The 22,924-nt window shown below is 41.4% G+C and overlaps 2 protein-coding genes across 5 annotated transcripts in view; one reads left to right on the top strand and one right to left on the bottom strand.

The window, feature by feature from the left end:
* Positions 1-20,042, top strand: part of NCBP1 (nuclear cap binding protein subunit 1) — a 29,072-nt gene extending 9,030 nt beyond the window's left edge. For both annotated transcript variants that reach the window (XM_035902307.1, XM_035902308.1), the window contains 13 exons: positions 1,972-2,082; positions 3,291-3,355; positions 4,091-4,153; positions 5,495-5,569; positions 6,654-6,757; positions 7,629-7,751; positions 8,389-8,491; positions 9,830-9,923; positions 12,394-12,497; positions 13,151-13,265; positions 15,740-15,883; positions 16,302-16,415; positions 17,321-20,042. In XM_035902307.1, the coding sequence (XP_035758200.1) occupies positions 1,972-2,082; positions 3,291-3,355; positions 4,091-4,153; positions 5,495-5,569; positions 6,654-6,757; positions 7,629-7,751; positions 8,389-8,491; positions 9,830-9,923; positions 12,394-12,497; positions 13,151-13,265; positions 15,740-15,883; positions 16,302-16,415; positions 17,321-17,434 (1,329 nt within the window). In that variant the 3' untranslated portion in view covers positions 17,435-20,042. The remainder of the gene's footprint in view (positions 1-1,971; positions 2,083-3,290; positions 3,356-4,090; positions 4,154-5,494; positions 5,570-6,653; positions 6,758-7,628; positions 7,752-8,388; positions 8,492-9,829; positions 9,924-12,393; positions 12,498-13,150; positions 13,266-15,739; positions 15,884-16,301; positions 16,416-17,320) is intronic.
* Positions 20,043-21,032: 990 nt separating this feature from the next.
* The window catches only part of XPA (XPA, DNA damage recognition and repair factor), a 6,356-nt gene continuing 4,464 nt past the window's right edge, over positions 21,033-22,924 (bottom strand). For 2 of the 3 annotated variants that reach the window (XM_035902316.1, XM_035902315.1), the window contains 2 exons: positions 22,716-22,833; positions 21,033-21,262 (listed from right to left, as the gene is read on the bottom strand). In XM_035902316.1, the coding sequence (XP_035758209.1) occupies positions 21,114-21,262; positions 22,716-22,833 (267 nt within the window). In that variant the 3' untranslated portion in view covers positions 21,033-21,113. Of the gene's footprint in view, positions 21,263-22,715; positions 22,868-22,924 lie in introns of all 3 variants that reach the window. The other variant, XR_004843040.1, reaches the window with a different exon arrangement.

Genomic DNA, 22,924 nt, shown 5'->3' with positions numbered 1-22,924 from the left:
CTGCTGAAATAAATTACCTAAACACCTTTCAAATTCTTTGATTCAGAAACTTGTAGGATGTGGAAATAGCAAAGGTTTGCATAGATGAAACTACTGGAAAGAACTGCAAGAATGGCAAACAAATTATTTTACTATTACTGTAATCATTTCCTTTTTCTTGCAATTTTGAGCTATTTTAGAATATTAATTTCATTGTCTGTGAGTGCTTATTTTTAATGAAGCTCCAGAGTTTTTAAGGCTTAGCATGCTTTTTTCAGGCTTCCGTTCATTCTGCTTACTATCGCTCCATTGTAAGGTCTCTCTTAACAATCAAGTTGGTGTTACGTTGCTTTCAACAACAGTTTAACAATTTAATCTGTGAAATTTCACTAATTTTTTCACTAAGTCACAGAACTGTAGAAATAAGACCATCTAACAAATAAAGGAAAGTGTTATTTAACAGTTAGGCAGAAGTAAATGTAGCCTGAAAGTGGTTTGTCAGTACCTTCCCAAGCATGCCTACTTTTGAGGCCCCCGAGGCTCCATGTCGTAGGTTGTCAGGCCAAGCACAGAATGCTCCATGCTACCTGGAATCTGTGTGACACATTGAAATGTGGTGCCTTTCTCTCAGTAGCTTCTTATAGATGCATATGTGGGGGTTTTCTGGTAGCTGTGAACAGAAGATGTCTGGGCAGCATCGCAGGGTTGTTGGACTGCTATGCCCCGTTGGGCTTCTGCAGTTTTTGGTACAACTTACACTCAACAGAGTTCAGTACTCAGATCACTAGTGTCCTCATCTTTCCTGGGGCCTTGTTATTTTCACAAAGTACAGTATGCTGGTTTGAAACACTTAATCTGAGCATTTGATAATGAGCATGTGATGAATATCACAAATACAGTGTTATGCAGTATCTCAAACAGATAATGACTGATCATCTAATTGTTATTATTTCCTATCTTGAGAAAAGGAGTGGTTTTCTACCTAACAGGGTCCTCCCTACCTTCTTGCCATGTTTGTCTTAACAGTATGTCCAAATTATACTATCACAGGAAGGTTCTCTGGCTTCTTGTAGTCTCTTGATGCCTTCAAGTCCTTCTTTAGAATAACGAGTTATAGTCAGTGTGTTTTCATGTGCTGTTTGTGGAATCTGTGAATGGATGTCGATTTCTTATGCTAGTAAGAAACTTAGTTATTTAATCTTCAATTCTTCCATGTTTATTCGCAAGTGTAAAGTTAAAGAGGAAATTGGCCAACCATAGTAAATCGAAGTTTCCTGTAATTTAAATCTAGTTGAGGATGGCGTGCAAAATAAACAAAGATGAACGTGTATAATGATGATCTTTTCGTAGCCCTTAAAGATTGACATGCTGTTATTACAGGCAAACTTGAAAATAAAAATATAAATGCTGACTGCAGGATTGTTCTCAGTTTTCTTAGAAGGATCGTCTGCCAAGGGGCACTGAGCGTGTAGTTCTGTTGTATGAAATGCTGGTTGTAATTTTCAGCTGAAAGTTGTGGGTTTATTTATGTAAGTTTTTGTATATGTGAGAAGAGGACACGATGGAAAAGATGTAGATGTAATTCTAGTGCAAATAGTCTCTCCTACTAAACACCTAGGCTTCATTTACTGTTAGATATTTAACAAGACCAGTTGACTTCTGCTTTTCTCAGATCATGTGGTAGCACTGGTCATATTATAACTATGCCCATTTCTACAGTTATGTGGTGTTAGACATTACAGATGTATAATGCTGGTCCTGTGTTAGTATGGAATGATAAGGACAGTTAGGGTGGACTGTATCAGTACAGTGTAGGGTTACCTCTCCCTTTATAAGTTTATCTCTCTTTTTTCCTGGAACATGCATTTGACAGAATAATGTGGGGCTTTTTGGGTATGTATTTGTTTAAGATTGGTGGCCACTGTTGCAAAGCTGAGGGTTGTGCAGGCCATGTTGGACTGTGCTCTGATTTTGTGCCTTCCTCTCCCACAGGTAATATTTGCAGAATTGTTTCAGCTTCCGTCTCCACCACACATTGAAGTCATGTACACAACGCTCCTGATTGAACTGTGCAAGCTTCAGCCTGGCTCTTTACCACAAGTTGTATCCTTTCTGCACTGCTGGAGAGTGTTTATAAAATGCAGTCTTTATTTTGTTTGTTCTGTAGATGATGAGATAGTTATAAATACTGGCAGTATTAATATTTTACAGCAGCTGCATGAAACTTTGCCTGTAGCACTCACATGAAAGAATTGCACAACCTGCTAAGCACATGTCTAGATTTGCCAAGTGGGCAAGACTCATCAGCTCTCTGGACAATATTCTGGTACTTCCCCTGACCTTCCCAAGAAGGGCTGTCTTGGTGAGGGGACAAAATACAATACTCCTGTTTGTCATTGCAGCCTGTTTAGGTCTGGATAGTGTGTGGCATGGTCACAGACACTTTAAAGGCTGAGAAGGAAAGGAAGTGACAGACTTGATCTTTTTTTCTGACAACTGTGTGAGGGCTCCTACTCTTTTTTTCTTTTTAGTAGGAAGTGTAGCGGATGATGTAAAGGAACTTGCCCGAGTTCCCACTCCATGCTCCCACTAGGAGCGTTCAAAAGGTTAATAATCCTCTGTCAGCTCAGATAGGGTAGCTAAATGCTGAGGAAGGAGGCATGACTCCCAGCTAATTCTGGCTATTACATTGCCCCTACTTTGCTGCCTTTTTAGATCATCGTCTGAGATCAAACTACAGACTGTAAGAATGGAGGACAGTTAACAGATCTCTATCCACTGGTAATTTCATGCCCAAATTTTCCTTCTACTTCATAGTCACTGTTTGCAAATCACATGCAGAAAGTTCCTGATGTTAATGGGGATGTTTTAAGAAGAATAAAGCCCTTGTTGGGTAAAGTCAGTGTAGACATACTTTCTCAAGCCCCTCAGTGATGATCAAAGACTGTTTGTGGATAAGCTTCAACGACAGCCCATGAAGCTAGACTGGTGAGATTACAGAAGTACTCCATAAGGAGGTTGGTGTCTGTTCATATCACTGCAGTTTCGCTTGTCATGTGATGCGAATTCTGCCTTTCTATGGAAGAAGCCAACAGTCTCAATGCAATAATGGAAGAAAAACAGACTGGGATTAGAGGGTAGAATTTACTATATGCTTAATTTTTTCCACTGTGGAGTCACTGTGATTTACTTGATTTTGGAGTAGACCCAGGGAGCTTTCAGTACAAAAAGTTGATTTATTCATAATTTGAAAGGAATAACATCTGACTTAATCTAGTGCTTTTCTGTTAACCTTAATAAGAAACTTTCAGCTTGCACAAGCCACAGAAATGCTCTACATGCGTTTGGATACAATGAATACAACGTGTGTGGACAGGTAAACATGTTTTGGAAACGATGGAAAATATTCCTCAGTATCCGATCTAAGGGGAAAATGAAGAGGCTATGGAAAGAGTAGTCAGAAATCCTTGTTAGAACTTCTTGGTGCTAATCAAAAGGTTTTTTGGGCTTTGAGCAATCTAAAGAGAAGGTGGAGGACTAACTGCTTGCCTCTCCTTCCCAGAAACACTCCCCCCAGGGCTCACAACTCTAGCTGTCTCTGCAGGACAGTTAAAATTGCTGACAACTTTTCCATGTTCAAAGCTGTTCATAGTTGCATAGTACTCCATTATCTAGTACTGTGCCTGCTCCCTAGTGGTCTGGGAGGCAGGTTGGAAGTGGATGTAATGGTGTATGTGCCACTCTGAGGAGGAGAGTGGTGGTGATTTTGCCCTTTGAGTGAAGTCTGCATTATGTGGGATGAGTTAATTACTCATCAAAAATGTGGAAGTTGCATATTCACAGTAAGTTTACGTTTTACTTGTTAGTTTAATAGGTTATCTCTTTGTATGAAACAACAGAACATGACAGGCTATTTGTCCATAAAGGCTTCTTTCTGACTCTCCAAACTCAGCCTTTTGTATCTGTCCACATAAATGCCTGTTTAATGCTGTAATAGCTTTAGAGTTTAAGGTTGTCTTTGAAAAGTAGAATGCATTTATAAGAAAATCTCAACTGAAAGTTTTCACGCACTTCTGGCATTTAATGGAGCTTTCTTTTTCTTTTAATGAAGATTTATTAACTGGTTTTCTCACCACTTGAGCAACTTCCAGTTCCGTTGGAGCTGGGAGGATTGGTAAGTTTCTCTCCTTTTGACTCAAACCTGATACTGCAAAAACCTTAAAATTTCAAACCTACCTAGGAAGTGTCACAGCATAGTGGCCCTGTTTGTTGCTTTCCTTCAGCTCTTCAGAGATCTTTCTTAATCTGTTCACCACCATTCAGTGGGTAGATTATCCTGATAATCTCTTTAGTCACTGTATTGTCCCTGGTGAACTTTGTGATAAATCTCGAGCCAGTGTAAGGGTTCCCTAAACAGTGGAAGTTGAAATGTGATTTCTTTTAATTTGTCCTCCACCCTCAATCATGTGTTATCAAATTTTCCAAAAAAGGCTTCCCCGTTTACTTTTAATGATTTGCCCTGACTCTTTGTATCCTGTATTCATTCTGTAATTTTGCTCTCTGTCCTACGCTAAACCTTTCAGTATAACCTTTATCCTTGAGACCTTATAATCTGTTTCCCTCCTGCCAAATCCTAGCGCCCGAAGTTCTATCAGAGTCGGCCCTGCCATCCATTCTTACCATGCCAAATCTTGAACTTGAGTCTCTAGCAGGAGCTCCCTGGGTTCCATCAATGTCTAATCACAGGTTCCCCTGAGCTTTCCATTCCAGGCACCCACATAGCAAGAGAGATCACCTCGGCATTAAGTCCTCCCTACAGTAACTTCCACAGCCTGCTACCATAAATGCTTTCTGTAGCTGATCTGCCCAAGTGTCCTTGTGGAGAGGGGTGCAGTCCTTTTCGTAATAGGTTTTTGTGGTTTTACTTAGGTTTCTTTTGTTGTGCTTAACTCCACATGAGGACTTGCTGGCTATCCCAGTATCCATCCATGTTGACTGACCAGGCAGCAGTCTTCCAAGAGCTGATTTTTCTTTGCCTGGATGTTCCTTAATGGCAATACTTCTGTGGGTTTCTCTCACAAGCCGCCATTTTTTCACAAATCTCACAAGTGACTGTATTTGAGACTTTTCTTTATCTGAAATGCGTTTGAAAGCAGCCAGAAGTTCAAAAATTCCCGTGAGGGAGGAACAGCCTATGAAATCACACAAGGTACCTTTCCTAAGGAAAGGGAAAGCCAGCTAACTAAGCACAAATTATTTTTAATCTGGTGGGGGAAGGGAAGCTACTTAAAAATACATCACACAGAGATGAGATTCCAAGAATGCTAATGGCCAATAAGGAACTGGTGATAAACTTACCTCATTGTCTTAAAATTGCCTACGCTGTAAAACTAAGTGTCAAGCACTCCAGTTGTCGTCCTTAGACTGTGCTTGTTTTGTACCTATTTGAGCAAGCCAAAAAGAGACTAAAGCGTAAATGTTTTGCTAAAAGCTATTGCATTCTGTCCTTTGATAGGTCAGATTGTCTTACTCAGGACCTTGAAAAGCCCAAACCCAAATTTGTGAGAGAGGTTTTGGAAAAGTGTATGCGGTAAGTTAAGATCTTTTGATAGTTCCATTCAAGGTGAAGTTTGATCTTTGCTTCTGGATACTGTCAGATTCCTTTTAACTTGACTCTTGTCTTAGGCATGTCTGTTCTTACAGTTCAGTTTCAGTTAAGAGATGAGTTTGTTTGTGTTATTTTAATCTGGTTTACCTGTTGTAGGCCACTAAGGACACTGCTTTAGAAAGAGGGAGAAACAGGTAGAGCAGATGGTAGTGAGCTATCTGTCCCAGGTATGCACATCTGTAGTTAACAAAAAGGCATGGAAAGAAATAGAGTTTAGGCAATATTCAACATTCACAGAAATGAAGTATAACTGAGTTATAATAAAAACTGAGAATCTAATCTTGATTCTTCTAGGTGGCTCTGATGTTCACTGTCCTTAAAACAACCAACCAACCCTCCAAACAAAGAAAGAAAACCCCCAAGCTTAACAACAAGAGGACACAATCAGGGCTGAACTTAGAATTGGTGAGATAGAGAGAGATAGGAGAGAGAAAGAGCAAAATGTTCAAAAAGCCTCTGTTGTTCAGCATCCTACATGAAAACATTCATCCGGTTTGGGGTGAATTCAGTATAGGAAGTGTGAAAGTATTATGCTGCAAAACGAATGCAATTTTTCTATGGCACTCTTCCATTTCACTGAAAACTCTGGTAGCAAAATTAAGCCCTTGTGGGAGTGGAATAAGCTGGAAAGTGAAATGAAGACATCCAGTTTAGTAACTTTTTTTTTTCTTCGAATACCAACATCTTACGAGTTTTCTTGCAGTGCATCTTAGGCTTTTGCATAAAAGATCCTACCAGGCAGCCTCTAAATCTTTTCACAAGTTAAATTAATTGTATGAGGATGAAACTCTAGCATCAGAGAGTTCAAATAGAAAGGATCTACTAGTAAATTTGGTTTACTTAGCTCTTACTACCCAGCAGAAACTATCATTCTGTTGTATAAACATCCTGATTTTTGTTCTGTGACAGTTAAATATAGGAAAACCATTTTAAAGCAGTCACTTTGGAGTTAGCCCTGGTGTTATTCCCATTTTAATTCTACCGCTGTGAAACTTGTTATTTTCAGACTCTCCTACCATCAGCGAATAATAGACATTGTTCCTGCAAGTTTTTCTGTCCTCAGTCCTGCTAATCCAGTCTGCATTTACAAATACGGAGATGAAAGTAATAGTAAGTATTAAAGTCACTGAGGGGTCAAGTTGAAGAAAATAGTGTTTCAGAGCAAGGGAACACACTAGATTGACTGTAATATCAGTTGTCTTCATAAAGAAGAATGCAGCTGAAATAAATACATATGATTTTCATATGGGTAAATATGCTTCATGTAAGCAATTAATATATATTAAGCCTGGATCTCTGTAATATAATTGTCTTTGTTACTTTATGCAGAAAAGAAAATCCAGATACATGGTGTTACTCTTGCTGAGGTGGTTGTGGTGTTGTGCAGCATTGTTTGCCAGAAGTCTGTAATTGGAAAATTCATCTATTTCCCATGTTTGGGCACAATACTATGCAAAAGTCGGCATATGAAGTCATAATGTGGGTTCATTTTTTGAACTTCATGAAACAGTGGAAGATTTTACCAGTAAACTTGGTTTAATGAAGCATAGAGAGGCAGCAGATGATGTAGAGTGGTAGAGAGATACCTTGTTACTCCTTTTATTGCTCAGTATAAAGGCAATCCTAAGCATAAAAGTGTCATCATCAAAGATACAGGGAGGAAAAACAAGGAAGTATTGTATTTTTAGGAAATTGGTGGAAGCTGAAGTAGAGCTTTAGACAAGAGAGCAATTACCTGACCTCAGCTCTAAAGGCTCTACTACTACACTACTAAAGGTTCAACTTCTGAAGTTTTAAATTTAATGTGAAGACCAGGAAACATGTTGAGCAGTTCTATGGAATAGCGATGTGGACAATGATTTTGGAAATGGATGGTTTTAGGTGTAGCTGGGAAGCGTACCTGCTTCTCTGAGAGGCAAACTGATGTTAAAAATACTCACTTGCTTTCCATGTATTTTTTTTCCTCTTTGCTTTTGTTTAGGGTCTCTTCCTGGATATACTGTGGCACTCTGTTTAACAATTGCAATTAAAAATAAGGCCAGTAATGATGAAATCTTCAGCATTTTAAAAGATGTGCCTAATCCAAACCAGGATGATGATGATGGTAAGATACATGCTGTTAGGCTTTGGCAGGCTGTAATTTCTTTTGTGTGTAGACTGATCTGCCATTCTTTGGAGCTGTGGGTGTAGTGGCTAACAGTACTGTATGCTTTTCCTCCTAATAGTTGGTTTTAATTTATCAGTAAATGGAAATAATGCACCATTGTTAGGGTTTGTTGTAAACATCTTACATGCAGAGGCAGGCCTGTTTTTCTTAACAGAGGTAACCTGGTGCCAGCTGCCATACCCTAATAATCCTTACATTCCCCTCTCCTCATCTGCTCTCCCTCTATAGTCTGCCAGGCCTTCAGCTTGATGTGTAACTCTACAGTTTCCTTCACTGTCTTTCTCTGCTGCTGTCCATCAGTGCTGTTACATGTTGATAGGGTGGCTGTGTCTCTGCTAGCTTCTTCACTGACCTGGAATTCTTTCTGCACATTTTCCCCATGGCAAAATGGGAGCCTGAAGATCTGTATATTTTGGAAAGTCTTTACTAGCTCCCTGCTCAGCCTTGTAAAACCCTGTTGATGAAACTCTTTTTTGTGAAAGGAGTTAAAACCATGAGTTATCTCTACAGTTTTATGGGTAGCTTATGTGCTCTACTTGAAGTACTTACAGTTTCAACTTTAAATAACTTGCAGATGAAGGGTTTACCTTCAACCCTCTGAAAATAGAAGTCTTTGTTCAGACCCTGCTCCATCTAGCTGCAAAGTCTTTCAGCCATTCCTTCAGTGCCCTGGCCAAGTAAGTGTAACATGCATTATTTTGGGGCTTACAGAACTGTTTAATTCCAACAGTAAAATGCATGATGAAAGGACTGGACTGCAAGCTTCAGCAATGTTTTAGGTACTCTACAATGTGGGATGGTTAGGAGAACTAATGACACTACTTACTGGAGGAATGGTAGTGTAAATGCCAGGTTATATATGTGAATGGAATTAACAGAAATTTGTATATTACAGCCATGTGATGCAAGTGAAACAAATGAGACAGGTTTGGAACATGATCCCATTTTAGAATTACTCATTTGCTGATTATGGTGAGGAACAAGGGTTTCTCCTTACATTTGAATGACTGTGTAGCTCCCACAGCCATATCTTGTACTATGGTTCTGACTCTAGCACAGTTATGTCTGTATAAAAAATTAAGAAAGAAAAAGAAAACATGAAACTTCAGTCTGCTGTATACTTCTTTTCTCTACCAAAGCACAGTAAAATCCATTCTAAAATACTTCAGAGTGCATCTCTTAAAGATATGCTTTAACTTTTAAAGAATTAACTGCAACTTTTTTAGCAAAATGAGATAAAATAACTAATTTTCAATCCTGTGTGCTTTGGAGTTGTTCTTAAGTGGTTTTGATACATGAAAGGTAGTCACATGCATCTTAATGAGTTATTTTTCTATCTGTTCTTAAAGATATACAGAGTTCTTACAAAAATTTGCACCTGGGAGCCTTATAGAGGCAATGTAGTAAGAAACTGCAGGTAGTAACGTCCAATCAGCAGTACAAGAGGCAGGGTGATACAAATACTTAGAGCCATGGTATTTTCGCTGCTGTGCACCAACAGTGGCAGCCATGGGATCAAAAAGAGCCTCTTGCGCTTCATAGTTATATTACAATAAGCTAGGTTGTGACTGCTGTGTAGCAGTCAGCATAACTGCTAAAATAGAGGCTTTTAGCAGCATTTCCTTCAAAAAGAGGCAGATCGGATAATTGTCTAAAGTTATGGGAACACATATCAAGAGGAAGGTCTAAGGCTCAAAAGGCAGCAAATTTTGCTCCAGCTGTGTATAGATAGGCACATGAAGCTTGAAAGTGCTTCCTGCTTTTAAGAGTATGAGAAATGTAGTCCAGCTTCAGGGAGTAGGTTCACCACTAAGATTTAAGTTGCTTTTAAGACCTGTCATGTCTTTGTAGCCTATTTTAGCTCAGGATGGTTGTATTTTCCAGGGAATAGCTGTTCAAGAATTGCTGCACATAGACAAAATTTTCTTTTGGCCAATCTAAACCACTTGCTTTGTATCTGCTGCTCTTTTGACCTGATCCCAACCCCTCCACTGACTACTTACATCTATTAAAAGGTTTCATGAAGTCTTCAAAACGCTTGCTGAAAGTGATGAGGGGAAACTCCACGTTCTGAGAGTTGTGTATGAGGTTTGGAAGAATCATCCACAGGTAAGAGGTTGCAATGTCAAGTGTCTTTGTGAGTTTCAATTCACAGAGGTCATATTTAATAAAAGCCATTACAGTTTGCTTTGCACACTTTAAAAATAACTTCTCTATTGTCGTCTTATTTGAAGGAAAATTCAAATTGTATTTACTGTTGTTACTAGTGCCTAAAATGAACGCTGGACATAAAATACAAAAATACTACCAGTGAGGCCACTTCTTCGTCAGAGTTCATTGTGGGAGAGCAAAGGCTGTCATTCTGACTCAGATTGGTGCCATGCTGTTTGTCATACAAGAGAATAACTTTTGCTAAAATCATGTTTCTGGTTAAAATTGGGAAACGATGTAGATGGGTAAATTGAAGTAAGATGCAGATCTCATAAATTAAGCCGTTTACCCAGTTGCTAGTGAAAGCCGTACAGTTATTCCACAACGCTCATGTTGGAGTTACTGTGTGCATGGGCAAAGCGAGTAGAGCTGCAGTCAGTGGCTGTTCAGAATAGATCGGTTTGACAGTGCCATGATTATGTTCTTGAGCGAGAGGGAAATAATGCCCTAAAAGACCTACGAAAAATGCCTCAGTTGTTTAAGCTGTTCAGTTTCTTCACAGCAGTTGTTTTCTCCCTCAGCTGTCATTCTTCTATAAATAGAAATCAATAAGGAACTCAAGCTGAATTTGCCTGCATTAATTATTTCACGTATTCCTTCCTGGTGTGTTTGTGTTGCACATTATTGTGCTTGAAAGTGGACTGTACCCCACAGCTACGTAGGCCGGACTTTCAGAAGCGGTGCCACTGAGAACAAGGGGTAATCCTTGCACCTGCTCCGGGACTTGTGGTCTATTCCCTAGGGGCAAAACTGAGCACCTAGAACACACCTATGCAAGATGTCAGCTCTCTTCTAAGTACAGTGAAAAACCTAAAAAAGCAGAATTTTTTTTTAATATCTTGAACTTCCTATCCAAATATTGACCTTGAAAATGTGATGATTACAGTCTGACCTACTTTTTACTGCCGTTTAACTGGATCAGAACAAATTACATTACTGCAATCTAATATTCATGTCCTCTTCCTCTTCATTCCTTTGTATTGCAGCATGACCAAACTGAGATGGAGGTTTCAAACACAGACTAAACAGTCATGTTAGATTTTTATGAATAAATCAAGATTGCTTTAAAAAATATCAAGTGCAAAATGTATGCAGGTCTGCTGTTCTACTTGATCATAGAACTTAAATTTTCCTCTCTTGCATTTATTACAGTTCAGTGTTTTTCTTCTGGTCAAGCACTTTTTTTCCCTGAGTCCACAGCCTCCCTGGCAAACAGAAGAAATGGTGCCTGGACAGCAGGACACTTGTCCAGAGTCTGTTTTCATGCCACTCGTGCTGCTCCCGTGTCAATGGGAGCATCCTTTGACTTGGTTCAGACTGTCGGTAGTATTCTCAAGGCCTATGGTGCTTATAAGTGATCTATGCTGCAGATAGTGATTTAGCAATAGGAGTCAGCAGTGGCTGGACCTCTAAGTAAGGTTGTGGTGGTGACTTCACAAAGAGGAACTGTTAACATTGAGATGAAATGTTTTCCCAAAATCCTAGGTCTGTGTTTCTTGGAAGATCAGGCTCAGTAATCAGAAATTCTTCCTGGCAATAGGGAAGGACAAATAAAGCATAGGATGCTATCCTGGGACTTGAAAGTTGACTGCTGAGTCTTCTGGATGATTCATTCAGTTATTTTAATTTTCCTTCCTTAAAAGGAGGTTTGTTACACTTCCTTATTTGACAATGGGTGGTTGTAAGGATAAATACAGTGCAGGCTGTGGTTCTTAGATACTGTGGCATTCAAGCACAGGAGTAACTAAGATAAGCCTTTTTTTCTGAACAGCTTGCAACTGCTTTAGTCAGTAACTCCTCTCTGCAGTTGCCTATATATTGCTTGCAGCCTCCCCAGAATCATGGCAGTGCCTGTAGCAAGTAAGCGCTGCCCTGAAATGAAGAGGTCCTGTAGAGAAGAGCTTACTGTCACGTCTGAAGACTGTTGCAGTTCAAGGAGAGTAGGCTAACAGTAGTTCCTTTATTATGGTGATCTGACAGGTATACATGCTCTGGTTTGAGTACTTTGGTGTCAAATACTAGGGCTTGTATCTCTAAGGCCTCACTTCCAACTATGATGCTTGTATTTTTTGCTTTTGTATGGAAGTATGTATCTTAACAAAGAGTGATAGATCACTTTCACAAGAAGTAAAAAAGTTGTTAAGATCAGAATGCTTTATGTAATTAATATAGACCACCCTAATTTGAGCAGGTTTAGGCTAGACTACGCAGCGTCCTATAAAGTATTTGAAACTACCCAGTAATACCACTAATGTAGAGTTGTGCCAAACCACCTCTGTGTTTTTTCTGAGGCTGGAATAGTTTACACAGATTGTGCGTGCAAGCCCTTTTCTTATTTTGAATTACTTATATCTTTCACAAAATACAGATGATTGCTGTGCTTGTGGACAAGATGATTCGGACACAAATTGTTGACTGTGCTGCAGTGGCAAACTGGATCTTTTCTTCAGAGCTTGCACATGATTTTACTAGGTAACAGTAACTTGTCTTGGGTTGTTGTCTCTGAATTACTATTTTAAGTGGCCAGCACATAGTTTATTGTATGAAAACTGAGTAGTGGAAGAAAAAGGTACAATTAAGCTTTTGCTCCTTCTACAAAATGTATACTTCAGCGTTTTTCTTTCTGAGTTGAGGTATGAATGTTTACATGGCAATGCAAGAACGTTGCTAGCATGTCATTTTGCAAGTAGTCTCTAAGCCTGCCAAAGCAGAGCAGCACTGGAACTACTTCTAGACGAAGCCTGTTGCTGTTACCTAGCTACTAGCTTAGTGTGGCCCTGGTCTGTGGTTGAGGTACGTAACTCGTACCACCATTGACACATTGCTTATTGAGAACGGGAGAAGTGTTTGGTCTGAGAAGTCAATTTGATGTTGGTGGTCTTGCAGTATGTGTATGAAATACAATGCTGGTTTGGAAAAAATAGGAAAGGAACGATTGTTAAGCTTTCTTACATTACAGGTGTGCTTTCCTGTATGCTGAGTGTTTGCTCAGTCAAGTAGATGTCTTGGATGACACTAAGTTTTTTTTAATTCCCCCAGATAGACTTTTCTGTAGGAAACTACATTTAGTTTTCTATCTTGGAGTAGCGTGTAATGTAGTGTTTTGAGCTTTATGTCTTCCCTAGGTTTTACATCTGGGAGATCTTACATTCCACAATTCGTAAAATGAATAAGCATGTTCTGAAGATTCACAAAGAACTGGAGGAGACGAAGGCAAGGTTGGCCAGGCAGCACAAGAGAGTGAGTAATTTGTTTGTAATTTTTAATTATTTTAAGCTGAGTTAAAGAAACCTGCATGCTGTCAGACTGACGCACAGTTGTTTTGGGGAAGGACTGAATAAATACATTTATCAGGAAGCACATCTGCAGACATGTGGCTAGCTGTAGTACTAAGACATCAAAAACTGAACGCATGTTCTCAGTCCACCTTTCTAATGGTAGCTATGACCTAAGAATTCCGTAAAATCTTTAAAGGAATTCCTGTGTATTTGCTGTGTACAAGCCCTCACAAGTTTCTCTTCCAATACAAGCATGTCTTCCACTTGCCTTCTAATCTGGATTCCGATTACCTTATTAGATAACAATAAGAACAGTTACAAATTATTTACAATAAGTTCTGTTAAAGAGCACTCTTGTGGCTTCCATGCAGAAGTGCACGGAAACAGCTATTTGCTATTGAAAAGTTGGCTGTTACTGTTCTTCTGACGGATGCTGCTGGATTCTGACACTGGCATCTGTCACTTCCTTCTTCCAGCTTATATTTCTGAATACCTTTGCATGATCTGGGTTTCTATGTACAAAAAACTGATGAGCAAGCAGCCGCTGTTGTGTTCTGTTGTCCCAAATGGAAGAGTAAAATGGGGTGAGAGAGAGTGTCTTCTGTGGCAGCTGCAAAAGATGCAGCCCAAGGAAGCTTGGCTGAATGCAATACTTAGTCATGATAGGTTGAAGTCAGTTTATAAACATGTTGAGAGTCGCAGAGAGCAAGAGAGAATTTCTGTGTTTGTATGTAGTCTGTGAATATGATTATCTGCAGAAAACCCTTAGCTAGCTCCAAAACTTTGGACGAAGTTAATGTCAGAATTTGCCATCTGGCACAGAGGCTGCTGATGTTTTTTTAAGAAACATGCACAAGTCAGTCACTTTTCCAGAAGCTTCTGTTGAGAGATCATGAATACCTCGCAGTTTGCCAGTGTCAGTTCATCCCAGCCCCTTCTTCTTGTTTCCTTCATTCCCAGTAACAGCCATCCTAGTTGCTTGCATCCTCAATCTACATTGATCAGCAGTTAATAAATGCCCGTGATTATTGAAGACCTAGGTGCAGTCATTGATCTTACTTTGAGGCAAAGAGTTTCTCTGGCGTCTCCAAACAAATATACCAGTGTCTTCATTTCTGTACTTGTGTCTTGCTGCAGCTCTTTATTACTGAGTAATTTTAAATGAGTATTGTGCCAGGAAGAAACATTTGTATGCAACAGTGAGTAGTTCTGCAGGCTGTTGCTCTGCTGTGTGACCATTCCTTTTAGAGGAAGTAAGCCATCAAGTTTTGATGTCCCCAGCATGAAGTGGATTGCCTTACTACAGAATGAGTCCAAGGCTTACATGCTTTCTCTTAAGTCCCTTAGCGTTTTGAGTTCAGGAAACCTCTGTAGGTGGAGAAAAAGCAAGTTCCTATAGAGAGAATAAAATTAAATTCTCACTTGCTCTGGTAAGTTGTTTTTATTTTTTACGCTGATTCAGAGCTGTAACTATCTTCTGATTGTGAGAGTCACTTGCTATGCAGTAGGTGAGTTAACACATGGCCCTATATTTGTCATAAGTTTCACCTGCTCCTTTTACAAATATTTGAAGTTTTGAGCTGTTAATTTATGGGTATTTTTGCACTGAAACAACCCTATGAGGCTGAAGCAGTATCTGAATAATCCATCGGATTCTACCTTTCCTCCTGTATCCCTTGTAGTCCTGTGTAACACTTCATTACCTGAGCTCCCAAGTCTGGTACTTGTGGGTATTTTGTGATTTTTGGTGGTTGTTGTGTTGTTCTGGTTTGGTTTTGAGAAAATGAGAACATGCTGCGCTCCTAGTTAGTAGTTTGGTTTCCATGCTGACCCTTTCTAGCCTGAGCACATCCCTTTTGATAATGAATGTAGGGAGCCCCCACTTTAAGACCATGGGCTACAGTCTCTAGTCTTCCTTTTGTGCTAATCTGCTGGATTCTTCTGAGTTCTTACACACAAGTGCTTTATTTTTTGGAGCTGTGAGATTTCAGAAGTGTTCATTGGATTAATTACCTGCCCTGCTGCAGTGGACACAATTTAACAAAAAGTCTATGCCGGGTGTTTTTAAAAAAGCTGTTTATTATCTGGCGATGATAAAGTTGTGAGGGATATTACCTTTTATTGTGTTTCCACTAAATAAAAGACTAGTAATTCTTTAAGCTTGGTCTGGTTTCTCTGAAACCTTGGTAATTCCCCCCCCCTTCCCCCCCCACCCAGGGCTTTCCCATATTGGCATTTTTGCTTCCAAATTTCTTTCATGAATTATATTCAAAGTAAATGTCCTTCAAAATACAATACTTACCAAGCAACAGAGCAGCTTCAGTGGCTGCTCTTCAGTTGCTCTTGCAGACCTTTTCACATGTTGGACCAGAGGGCATTAACAGTATCCACAGGTAGCCAGGTTGCTAGTTAGTCTTGTGTTGTTGTCACTTACAGCGAGACAGTGATGATGATGATGATGATGACGACCGAAGCAGCGATCGGGAAGATGGACCGCTAGAAGAGCAGATAGAGCGCTTGCAGGAGAAAGTAGAGTCAGCCCAGAGCGAGCAAAAGAATCTCTTCCTTGTTATATTCCAGGTAATGATGGGCAAAGTCTCTCTGCACTTTCAGGTTTTTAAGTTACTGGGTTTATCAGCTTTCAGTGTCACTTGTATCTCGGGCATCTTCTTGGAATAAGAATATGGGAAGGGGTTCATGGTTTTACTGTGGGTTAGAGTCAATCCAGATCATCCCTGTGCAAAGACTGCTTCTGAGCAGGATCTGTTCAGTTTAAAGTGCTCAGGAACAGAGGAGTTCTGCTAGCATACAGTTTCCCACACAACCAGAAGGTAACTGGATCTTATTTGCTTACTAAATTCAGTGTTTGCCAAACAAAGTAACTATTCTCACATTGCCGTTCAAAGCTTCTGCCCCCCGGATCCTCTCAACTGAGGTTAGGATCCTGCTTTCCTTTGATGAGACTGAAAAAGCGCTTTTTTTTTCCCCTCTCCTGCAGCGTTTCATTATGTTGTTAACCGAGCACTTAGTGCGCTGTGAAACTGGTGGAATTGATGTATTTACACCTTGGTACAAGAGCTGTATAGAGAGGTTGCAGCAGATCTTCCTACAGGTAAGTTTCATTTCTCGGTTGGAAGGCTGTGGGCAGGGCGTGCCGGATAGACAAGTTTTGTGGCTGGGGCACTGAGCACACTCCATGGGAGTAGCAGTAGGTGGCAGCAGCACGTCTTCTCTGAAGGCTGGTGTAGGGCTAGGTCGTAAGTCTGGTTCTGGCTGCATCTCTGCCACAGGCTGGTGGAGTGACTGGTCCTTGATTAAATCCCACACTGTCAGCATACTGCAAAAAGATGCCAAGATGCAATTATGAAATTCGCTGAGGTCCTCTTAACTGTGTGTTTATAGTAAGGGCAAAGTTGTGAGTGAACAAGAATACTAAAATAGATGTCTTTTTAAATGAGCAGATTAAAATATTGCAGAATTCCTTTTGATAAGATGCCTAACATATTAAAAATCATTTACAAATTCTTGGCTCTGTATTAAATCAGGTAACAAGCACAGGTGGCTGGATGGAAGTGATAGTAATAGAAAATTATACCTGTGTCAGCAGAAGATATATCAAAGAAGGGGAGTGGTGGTATAATTCTCCCCTGGGCTGAACGAGGGTTCCCCTGGTCGTAGAGGTAGGCTTCAGAGGAAAGCAAGTATCACGATTCTCCTAGGTTATCCCTGCAGTTGCACAGTGTCCTGCACACAGTTCAGGGTCCAGGAATGAAGAGCTACAGGGGGCACAGTGCTTCTCAAGGCAGGATTTCAGCACGTGCTTGCCTCTTGATCAGTAGTGGCTCTGCATTACGCTCTTCTTGTAAGTGCCTACTGCGTTGTGGAAATGAGATGTGCTTAACAATTGTGATGAAAACACTTGACCCGTGATTCTTACGTGTCTTGACTTCTCTGCCTGTTTTTAGATAAAGATAAATGAAAACAATAAAGGTTTGTGTTTTGTTTTTTATCTGCCAGCATCACCAGATAATCCAGCAGTACATGGTGACCCTAGAGAACCTCCTGTTTACAGCTGAACTGGACCACCACATACTGGCTGTGTTTCAGCAGTTCTGTGCTCTGCAGGCCTGAGGAGTATTCACAGACAGAGTCTTGTCTGCAGGACTTTAATGAATTTAATTTTTTCTTTTTTAAATGGGAAAACTTGACATGGGGATGGAAGAAATTTTTGACTAAAACTGGCTTTCATGTGCTCCTATATAAAACAATACAGTACTCTAACCAACAGCAAACTGTGTAAGCATCATAAGCCTTACAACATAGGACTGATAGGGGATAGATGTGAAGTAAAGTATGAATTCTTTTTGTTGTCTTTTTAATTTGGTTTGACTCTTGACTTTATGATAGTATTTTTGTTTTCCCCTGTTGTTTATATAAAAATAAAAATCAGGCAAAAAACAAACAAGCAAACAAAAAACAAAGAGAATTTGTTACCTCTGCCTGGCTCTTAAATCGAAGGAATTTCAGAAATGAGAAACAGTTCATAGTGTTTTGTGAGTGAAAGGGGATGCACCTTCTCAGTGAGCAGTGTGGTAAGCTCTCTAGTATGGCACGGGGACAGTGTCTTAACTTTGGGCATGTGAAACGCTTGAGTTAAGCTTTTGAAGTAGTATAGAGCATCTGGATTTGTTTATTGCCAAGCCAGCTAGGTTTTCACTGTTTGAAAGAACGTGGTTGTAATACAATTGAAATATGTTTGTTTGGTTTTTTTAAATGTATTGTCTAGTGTCTTGTTACAGTAGCTGTAAACAATCAGTAGAGGAACTTCACGGACAACTTCTGAAAAATGCAATCCTTTTTGCAGCGTGGTCGAAGAATCACGGGCTGCTCCTGGCAGCAGTCTTCACTGGTAGATAGAGACAGTCAGCGAGAGCTGGAGTGGAACAAACTTTCAACTTCTGTACTGCAAGCCTTACCTGGGTGTTGGGAACACCAGGCGCCAGGGGAGAGGGCAGGGCGGTGTTCAGCTTCTTCCTTTATTTCAGCCTGTAACTAAGCTGGGCTGCTGAGCTTGCGCTGGGCTGGACCTGCAGGCCTGCAGTGACACCAGAAATCGTTCTGGTAGTGAACGGTGGATGAACTGAGTGCCCTCACCTCATCTGGCATAGTAACAACCGCTTTGCTGGTGGCTGCATCTGCTACCCTTCCCTTGCTTTAAAATGTGACAACAGCACGTGGCTCCCATGTCTTCAGAAGGCATTTTAATGGTCGATTAAGTGATATCTCACAGGAGATTTAGACTGGGAAAACACGACCTGAAAATAGAATAGCCTTAGTTTTGAGTTATGCAAATAACATGACGTACATAAACGCCAAACCAGAGCGGTCTGTGTTAGGGTAAGCAGCGATGAACAGCGAAGACGCTGCCTTAGGTGCTCAGGTCTGTCAGTGTGCAGCATGTTTCCAAGCTGTTTATGGTCTCTTCGTTTTGCGGATGAATGTTTAAAGAACTTCCTACCCAGTGCTATTCATTTTAAGCTTAGAAAATGGTGAGCTTTGAGTAGTTTTGTTCCTGTACAAATTACTTTTTCAAGTATTCTACCTGGTAATGCATTTCATCCGTGTGTTGACCAGCTGACCTCCTGACCAAGCAAGGAGGAGGGTGAAAAAGTGGAGCTTTCTACTTTGGGTGTGGACATAAGTTTTGTGCGTGGCCTGTAGCAATTTGATATATCCTCATAGGCTTAGATCTGTTACTTCTGCTTTCTCTGCTTAACCTTTCTGGTTTAACTGATCCCTCCATTCTTTCAGGGTATACTGTTAATTGTTGCAAATTTGCTTTACGCAAGGGTTTTCTCAGTTATGCACAGACTTCTGCTTCAAATCTTTCTTTGTTAATGTTCTTGCGTAATCAAATAGGTTGGGTTTTGTTTTGTTTTGTTTTTTTTTAAAAGAAACATTTAATACTGTAGAGGTTTTAATTGGGGTTTAATAGTTTTTTCACTGGCTTGGATCAATATCAGAGTTCTGATATTAGCTCATGGTGGGGGTCTGACTGTAAATGTGACTTCTGTAAAACTGATTCTGCAGTTAAAACTTGCAAACCTGTAACTTCCTCTGAGCCTTGTCAAATACGGGTGCTGGGGATCCAGCTGCAAATGCCTGAGCGTAATCCTATGATTTAAAACCAAATAGCAATGTCTTTCAAAACCAATTTGACTTCCGCAGTGAGCGTGGGCTTTGGTTACATTTTTGAATCTGTTGGAAGCCCTTCCCCTCTTTGTAGGTGGCGTACACCTGACGTGGCTGGGAAACTGGTTGGGCCTGTAGGAGAGAGAAGGGGACGCTTGCATGGCGATACCAGCAGCTAACTGGGGAAACTTGGAACTGCTGAAGCATGAGGTGGCGGATAGCGTAAAGATGCTGTAGAAATGTGATGTGGTTGGAAAAAAATGCACAATTAAAGACAAAAATAAATCAAGGTGAAGCAGGTTAACTACTGGGAGTGTTTGTCCTGCCTGTTTTGGGGGCCACTGATGCAAGGCTGTCAGGGCAGGGTTGTGCTGGTGTTAAACGCAGGCAGGTTTGGGAGCAGCTTCGTTTCCCCTGCGCTGTTGCCATATCCCTGACTAACACGCAAGCCTTCACCTCGTTGCACTGCTGCAGGCTGATCAAACGGGCTTCCCCCACCTGGGCTGGCAAGCGTGGCAAGCAGGCATGGCGCTGGCTGCCAGGAGGGGTGGGGTGGCGCGGCATGGCGTGGCAGCTCTCCCTCTCCCTTGCCAGCTCCTCTCGGCGGGGCGGTGTGCTTGCTGAGGGCTGGCTGCTGTTGCCTGCCTGCAGGTGAGCAGTGGGCAGCCAGCCCTGGAGAGGAGTTCTGGGACCCTGGGCGACACCTGGTCACCACGGAACCACCACCCGGACGACCTGCCTCCTGCCCTCAGCCAACCCCCCGCGCCCCCTTCCCAGGCAGAGTCCTCTCTGCGAGGGAAGGCAGGTCCCGAGGGCTGCAGGCCACCGGGAGGGTTGGAGGAGCGGGCTCCCCTCAGAAGTCCCGAGACTTTGTGGAGACCTGCGCCATTTACAGCCATTTACGGCAGCCGCGGCCTAGAGCCTGTTCTTTCACTTCGGCCATTTCCACAAGCATTCCACAACAGCTGCAAGGACTGAAGCTTTGAAATTCAAAAGTAAATCCCCACAAGGCTGAAAGCAAACACCATTTGGGTGCACTCAGGAAGATCTACCCTGGAATGCTACTTCCCTCCTCCCCCAAGGATAGGTGTTGTTTAGAAATTTGTAAAAGAAAAGGGTAAAGTTGTGTTTTAACAGTTACCTTGGTTTCTGGTGAAAAACTTGGGGAAAAAAAAGAGGAGCTTTCCTTTTGAAGGAATTCTCTGACCAGAATTCTCCTTTAATGGGGCCGAGTCTCCAAACTCTCTGCCTCATGGTCCCCAGCCCCCCACGGAGGTGTTTTATCAAGCCCAGGACCAGTAACTGGGAACAACAGCCTTCCTCCTCCGAGGGAAGCAGAGCAGGGGGGAGTTCACCTTCATCAGTGTGTGAAGTAGAACAACACCAGCTTAGCTTTTGGCCTACAAGTTACCAATTTATTGAACTGCTAAAACCGTGTTATATTCTACCCCAAGATCTAGCTTAAAAGCCAAATCTGCTTGTTCTGTACAGAGCTGCTCACAACTGAGGAACATCATTCTTCACAGAACATGGCGAATAGGTTGTTCATAATCAGCATTTATTCAACTTTAATACAAAATACCATTAAAAATGAAATTAAAAAAAAAACAGTTTAACACTACATCTTCTCATAAGTTAATTCATGGCCACATACAGTACAGGTCTTTTTATATGTGTCTTCATCAATGTTTTCTTCTGGTCCATAGTCGTGTTCGTGGATACTAGCTTCTTTCTTCCACAAACTACTCCTCACAGCACGGCGGAGTTCTGATGAGAAATACAAGAAAATTGCAAGATTTTAATAAATCTTAAATAACAGTTAACAAAACTCAAGCTAACCACCTTTCTGAGGACTACAGATGACAACCCACTCATTGCCCGTCTTCCAAAAATGCTGGGTGAGAATCTGCTGTGGCAAGAACACGCTTGGACTTGCCTTGCAAACGTCACCTTGTTTGCATATTTTGAAGGATAAGAACTATGCTGCCCCGAGTTCTCACAGGAGATTTTTCCGTCTGCACTAACCACGTGTTGCCCACTGCCTTTTTACACAGAGCCATTCAAAGGTATCTATAAAAGGGGTAGGTGGAATGCAGAGGAAAAGCTTTTGTACAACACCTCATTGTTTTACATGGCCGAGAGAGAGCACTTTTCATTCAGGTCACAGTAAGCCTCCCAAATGACTTGGCATTCTCCAAGCTTTACGCCCAATAACGCGAGTTGCCTCTGCAGCAGCCGCGGTGAAGTCAGCGGGTTTTCAAGAGAGGACAGGCTGGCAGCCAAGCCCAAGGTATCGCCCGGATGTTGCAAGCGGGCGGCAAGCATACCGAACAGCAAAAGGGAGCCGCCGTTTCAGCCAAGCTGTTCAGGCTGCAAACTTAGTCATGTTGAGGCCTGTACTTGCTCTGAACTCTGGCACCATGGCTACAGCCTGCTGCCAGTCCTTCCCCGCGCTCGACACCGACAGTCCAGACGGGGGTTATCTGCTCAGCCTCACCTCCTGCCTCCTCCAGACAGTACCAGTACAGCCAGCCTGAGCTTTCTGCCCCCGCCGGCCCAGAGCGCGGCATGGACGCTGCGGGCAGCACAGACGCCGGGGTAAGCCACCACTCTTGAGAAGCAGCAGACACGCAGTCTTTCTTAAAATTACTCACATGTCTGTGCTGAAAGTATTCTCCTCTACCCACTGAACTCTCCTAAATACTAACATCAGGAAAAAAACAAGGGTAACAAGCAGTAAAAACAGTGGCTGGGAATACTGTGAGCAGTGGGAAAAGGCATTTTCTACCTTCATTTACAGTTAACTTCACCTGGAGGCATACAGGATGGCAGGATTATAACCCACTGCCACAAAAATCAGTGTTCCCTCTGAGTCAGGAAAGTAACAGAACAAGCTATGGCACATTCTAGGTCATATCAAAAAATGTAAAAACACACCCTAATGAACAGTCATAATTGATTTCTGTCACTTACATCATGTCCATAGGACAACAGGGTCATTCAGGTTGGAAGGGACCTCAGATCTCCAGTCCAACCCTCTGCCCAAAATAGTCAGCTATGAGGTCAGACCAGGCTGCTCCTGGCTTACCCACATAGCTCTGGAAAACCTCCATTTTGCCACACTGAAGATTCTCTGAAGACTTCAATCAGATGCAGAAACAAATTCAAATGGAATGCTACTTTGCTTCAGGTACTGCAGTACTTAAGTTTAAGCCCTTACCTTTAACTTTCTTATCAAACTTCTTCTGTTTCATCTTCTCTCGGCTGTCACGACGGAGTTCCTTTGCTTCTTGCAATGATTCTTCACTACCCCAGACTTCCAGAGAACGCTTGATTACCTACAGGATGGACATAAATGTGTTTCTTTTTCCCCTGAAACGATACAAGTAAAACTATTCTAACTAACTCACAGATTCCATTTTTTCCCTA

Source organism: Egretta garzetta, unplaced genomic scaffold (genome assembly GCF_000687185.1).
Source record: "Egretta garzetta isolate BGI_Z169 unplaced genomic scaffold, ASM68718v1 scaffold709, whole genome shotgun sequence".
In the NCBI taxonomy this organism is placed as follows: Eukaryota; Metazoa; Chordata; class Aves; order Pelecaniformes; family Ardeidae; genus Egretta; species Egretta garzetta.
The sequence above is the reverse complement of the archived record's forward strand: the minus strand, read 5'-3'. Positions and strand labels throughout refer to the sequence as shown.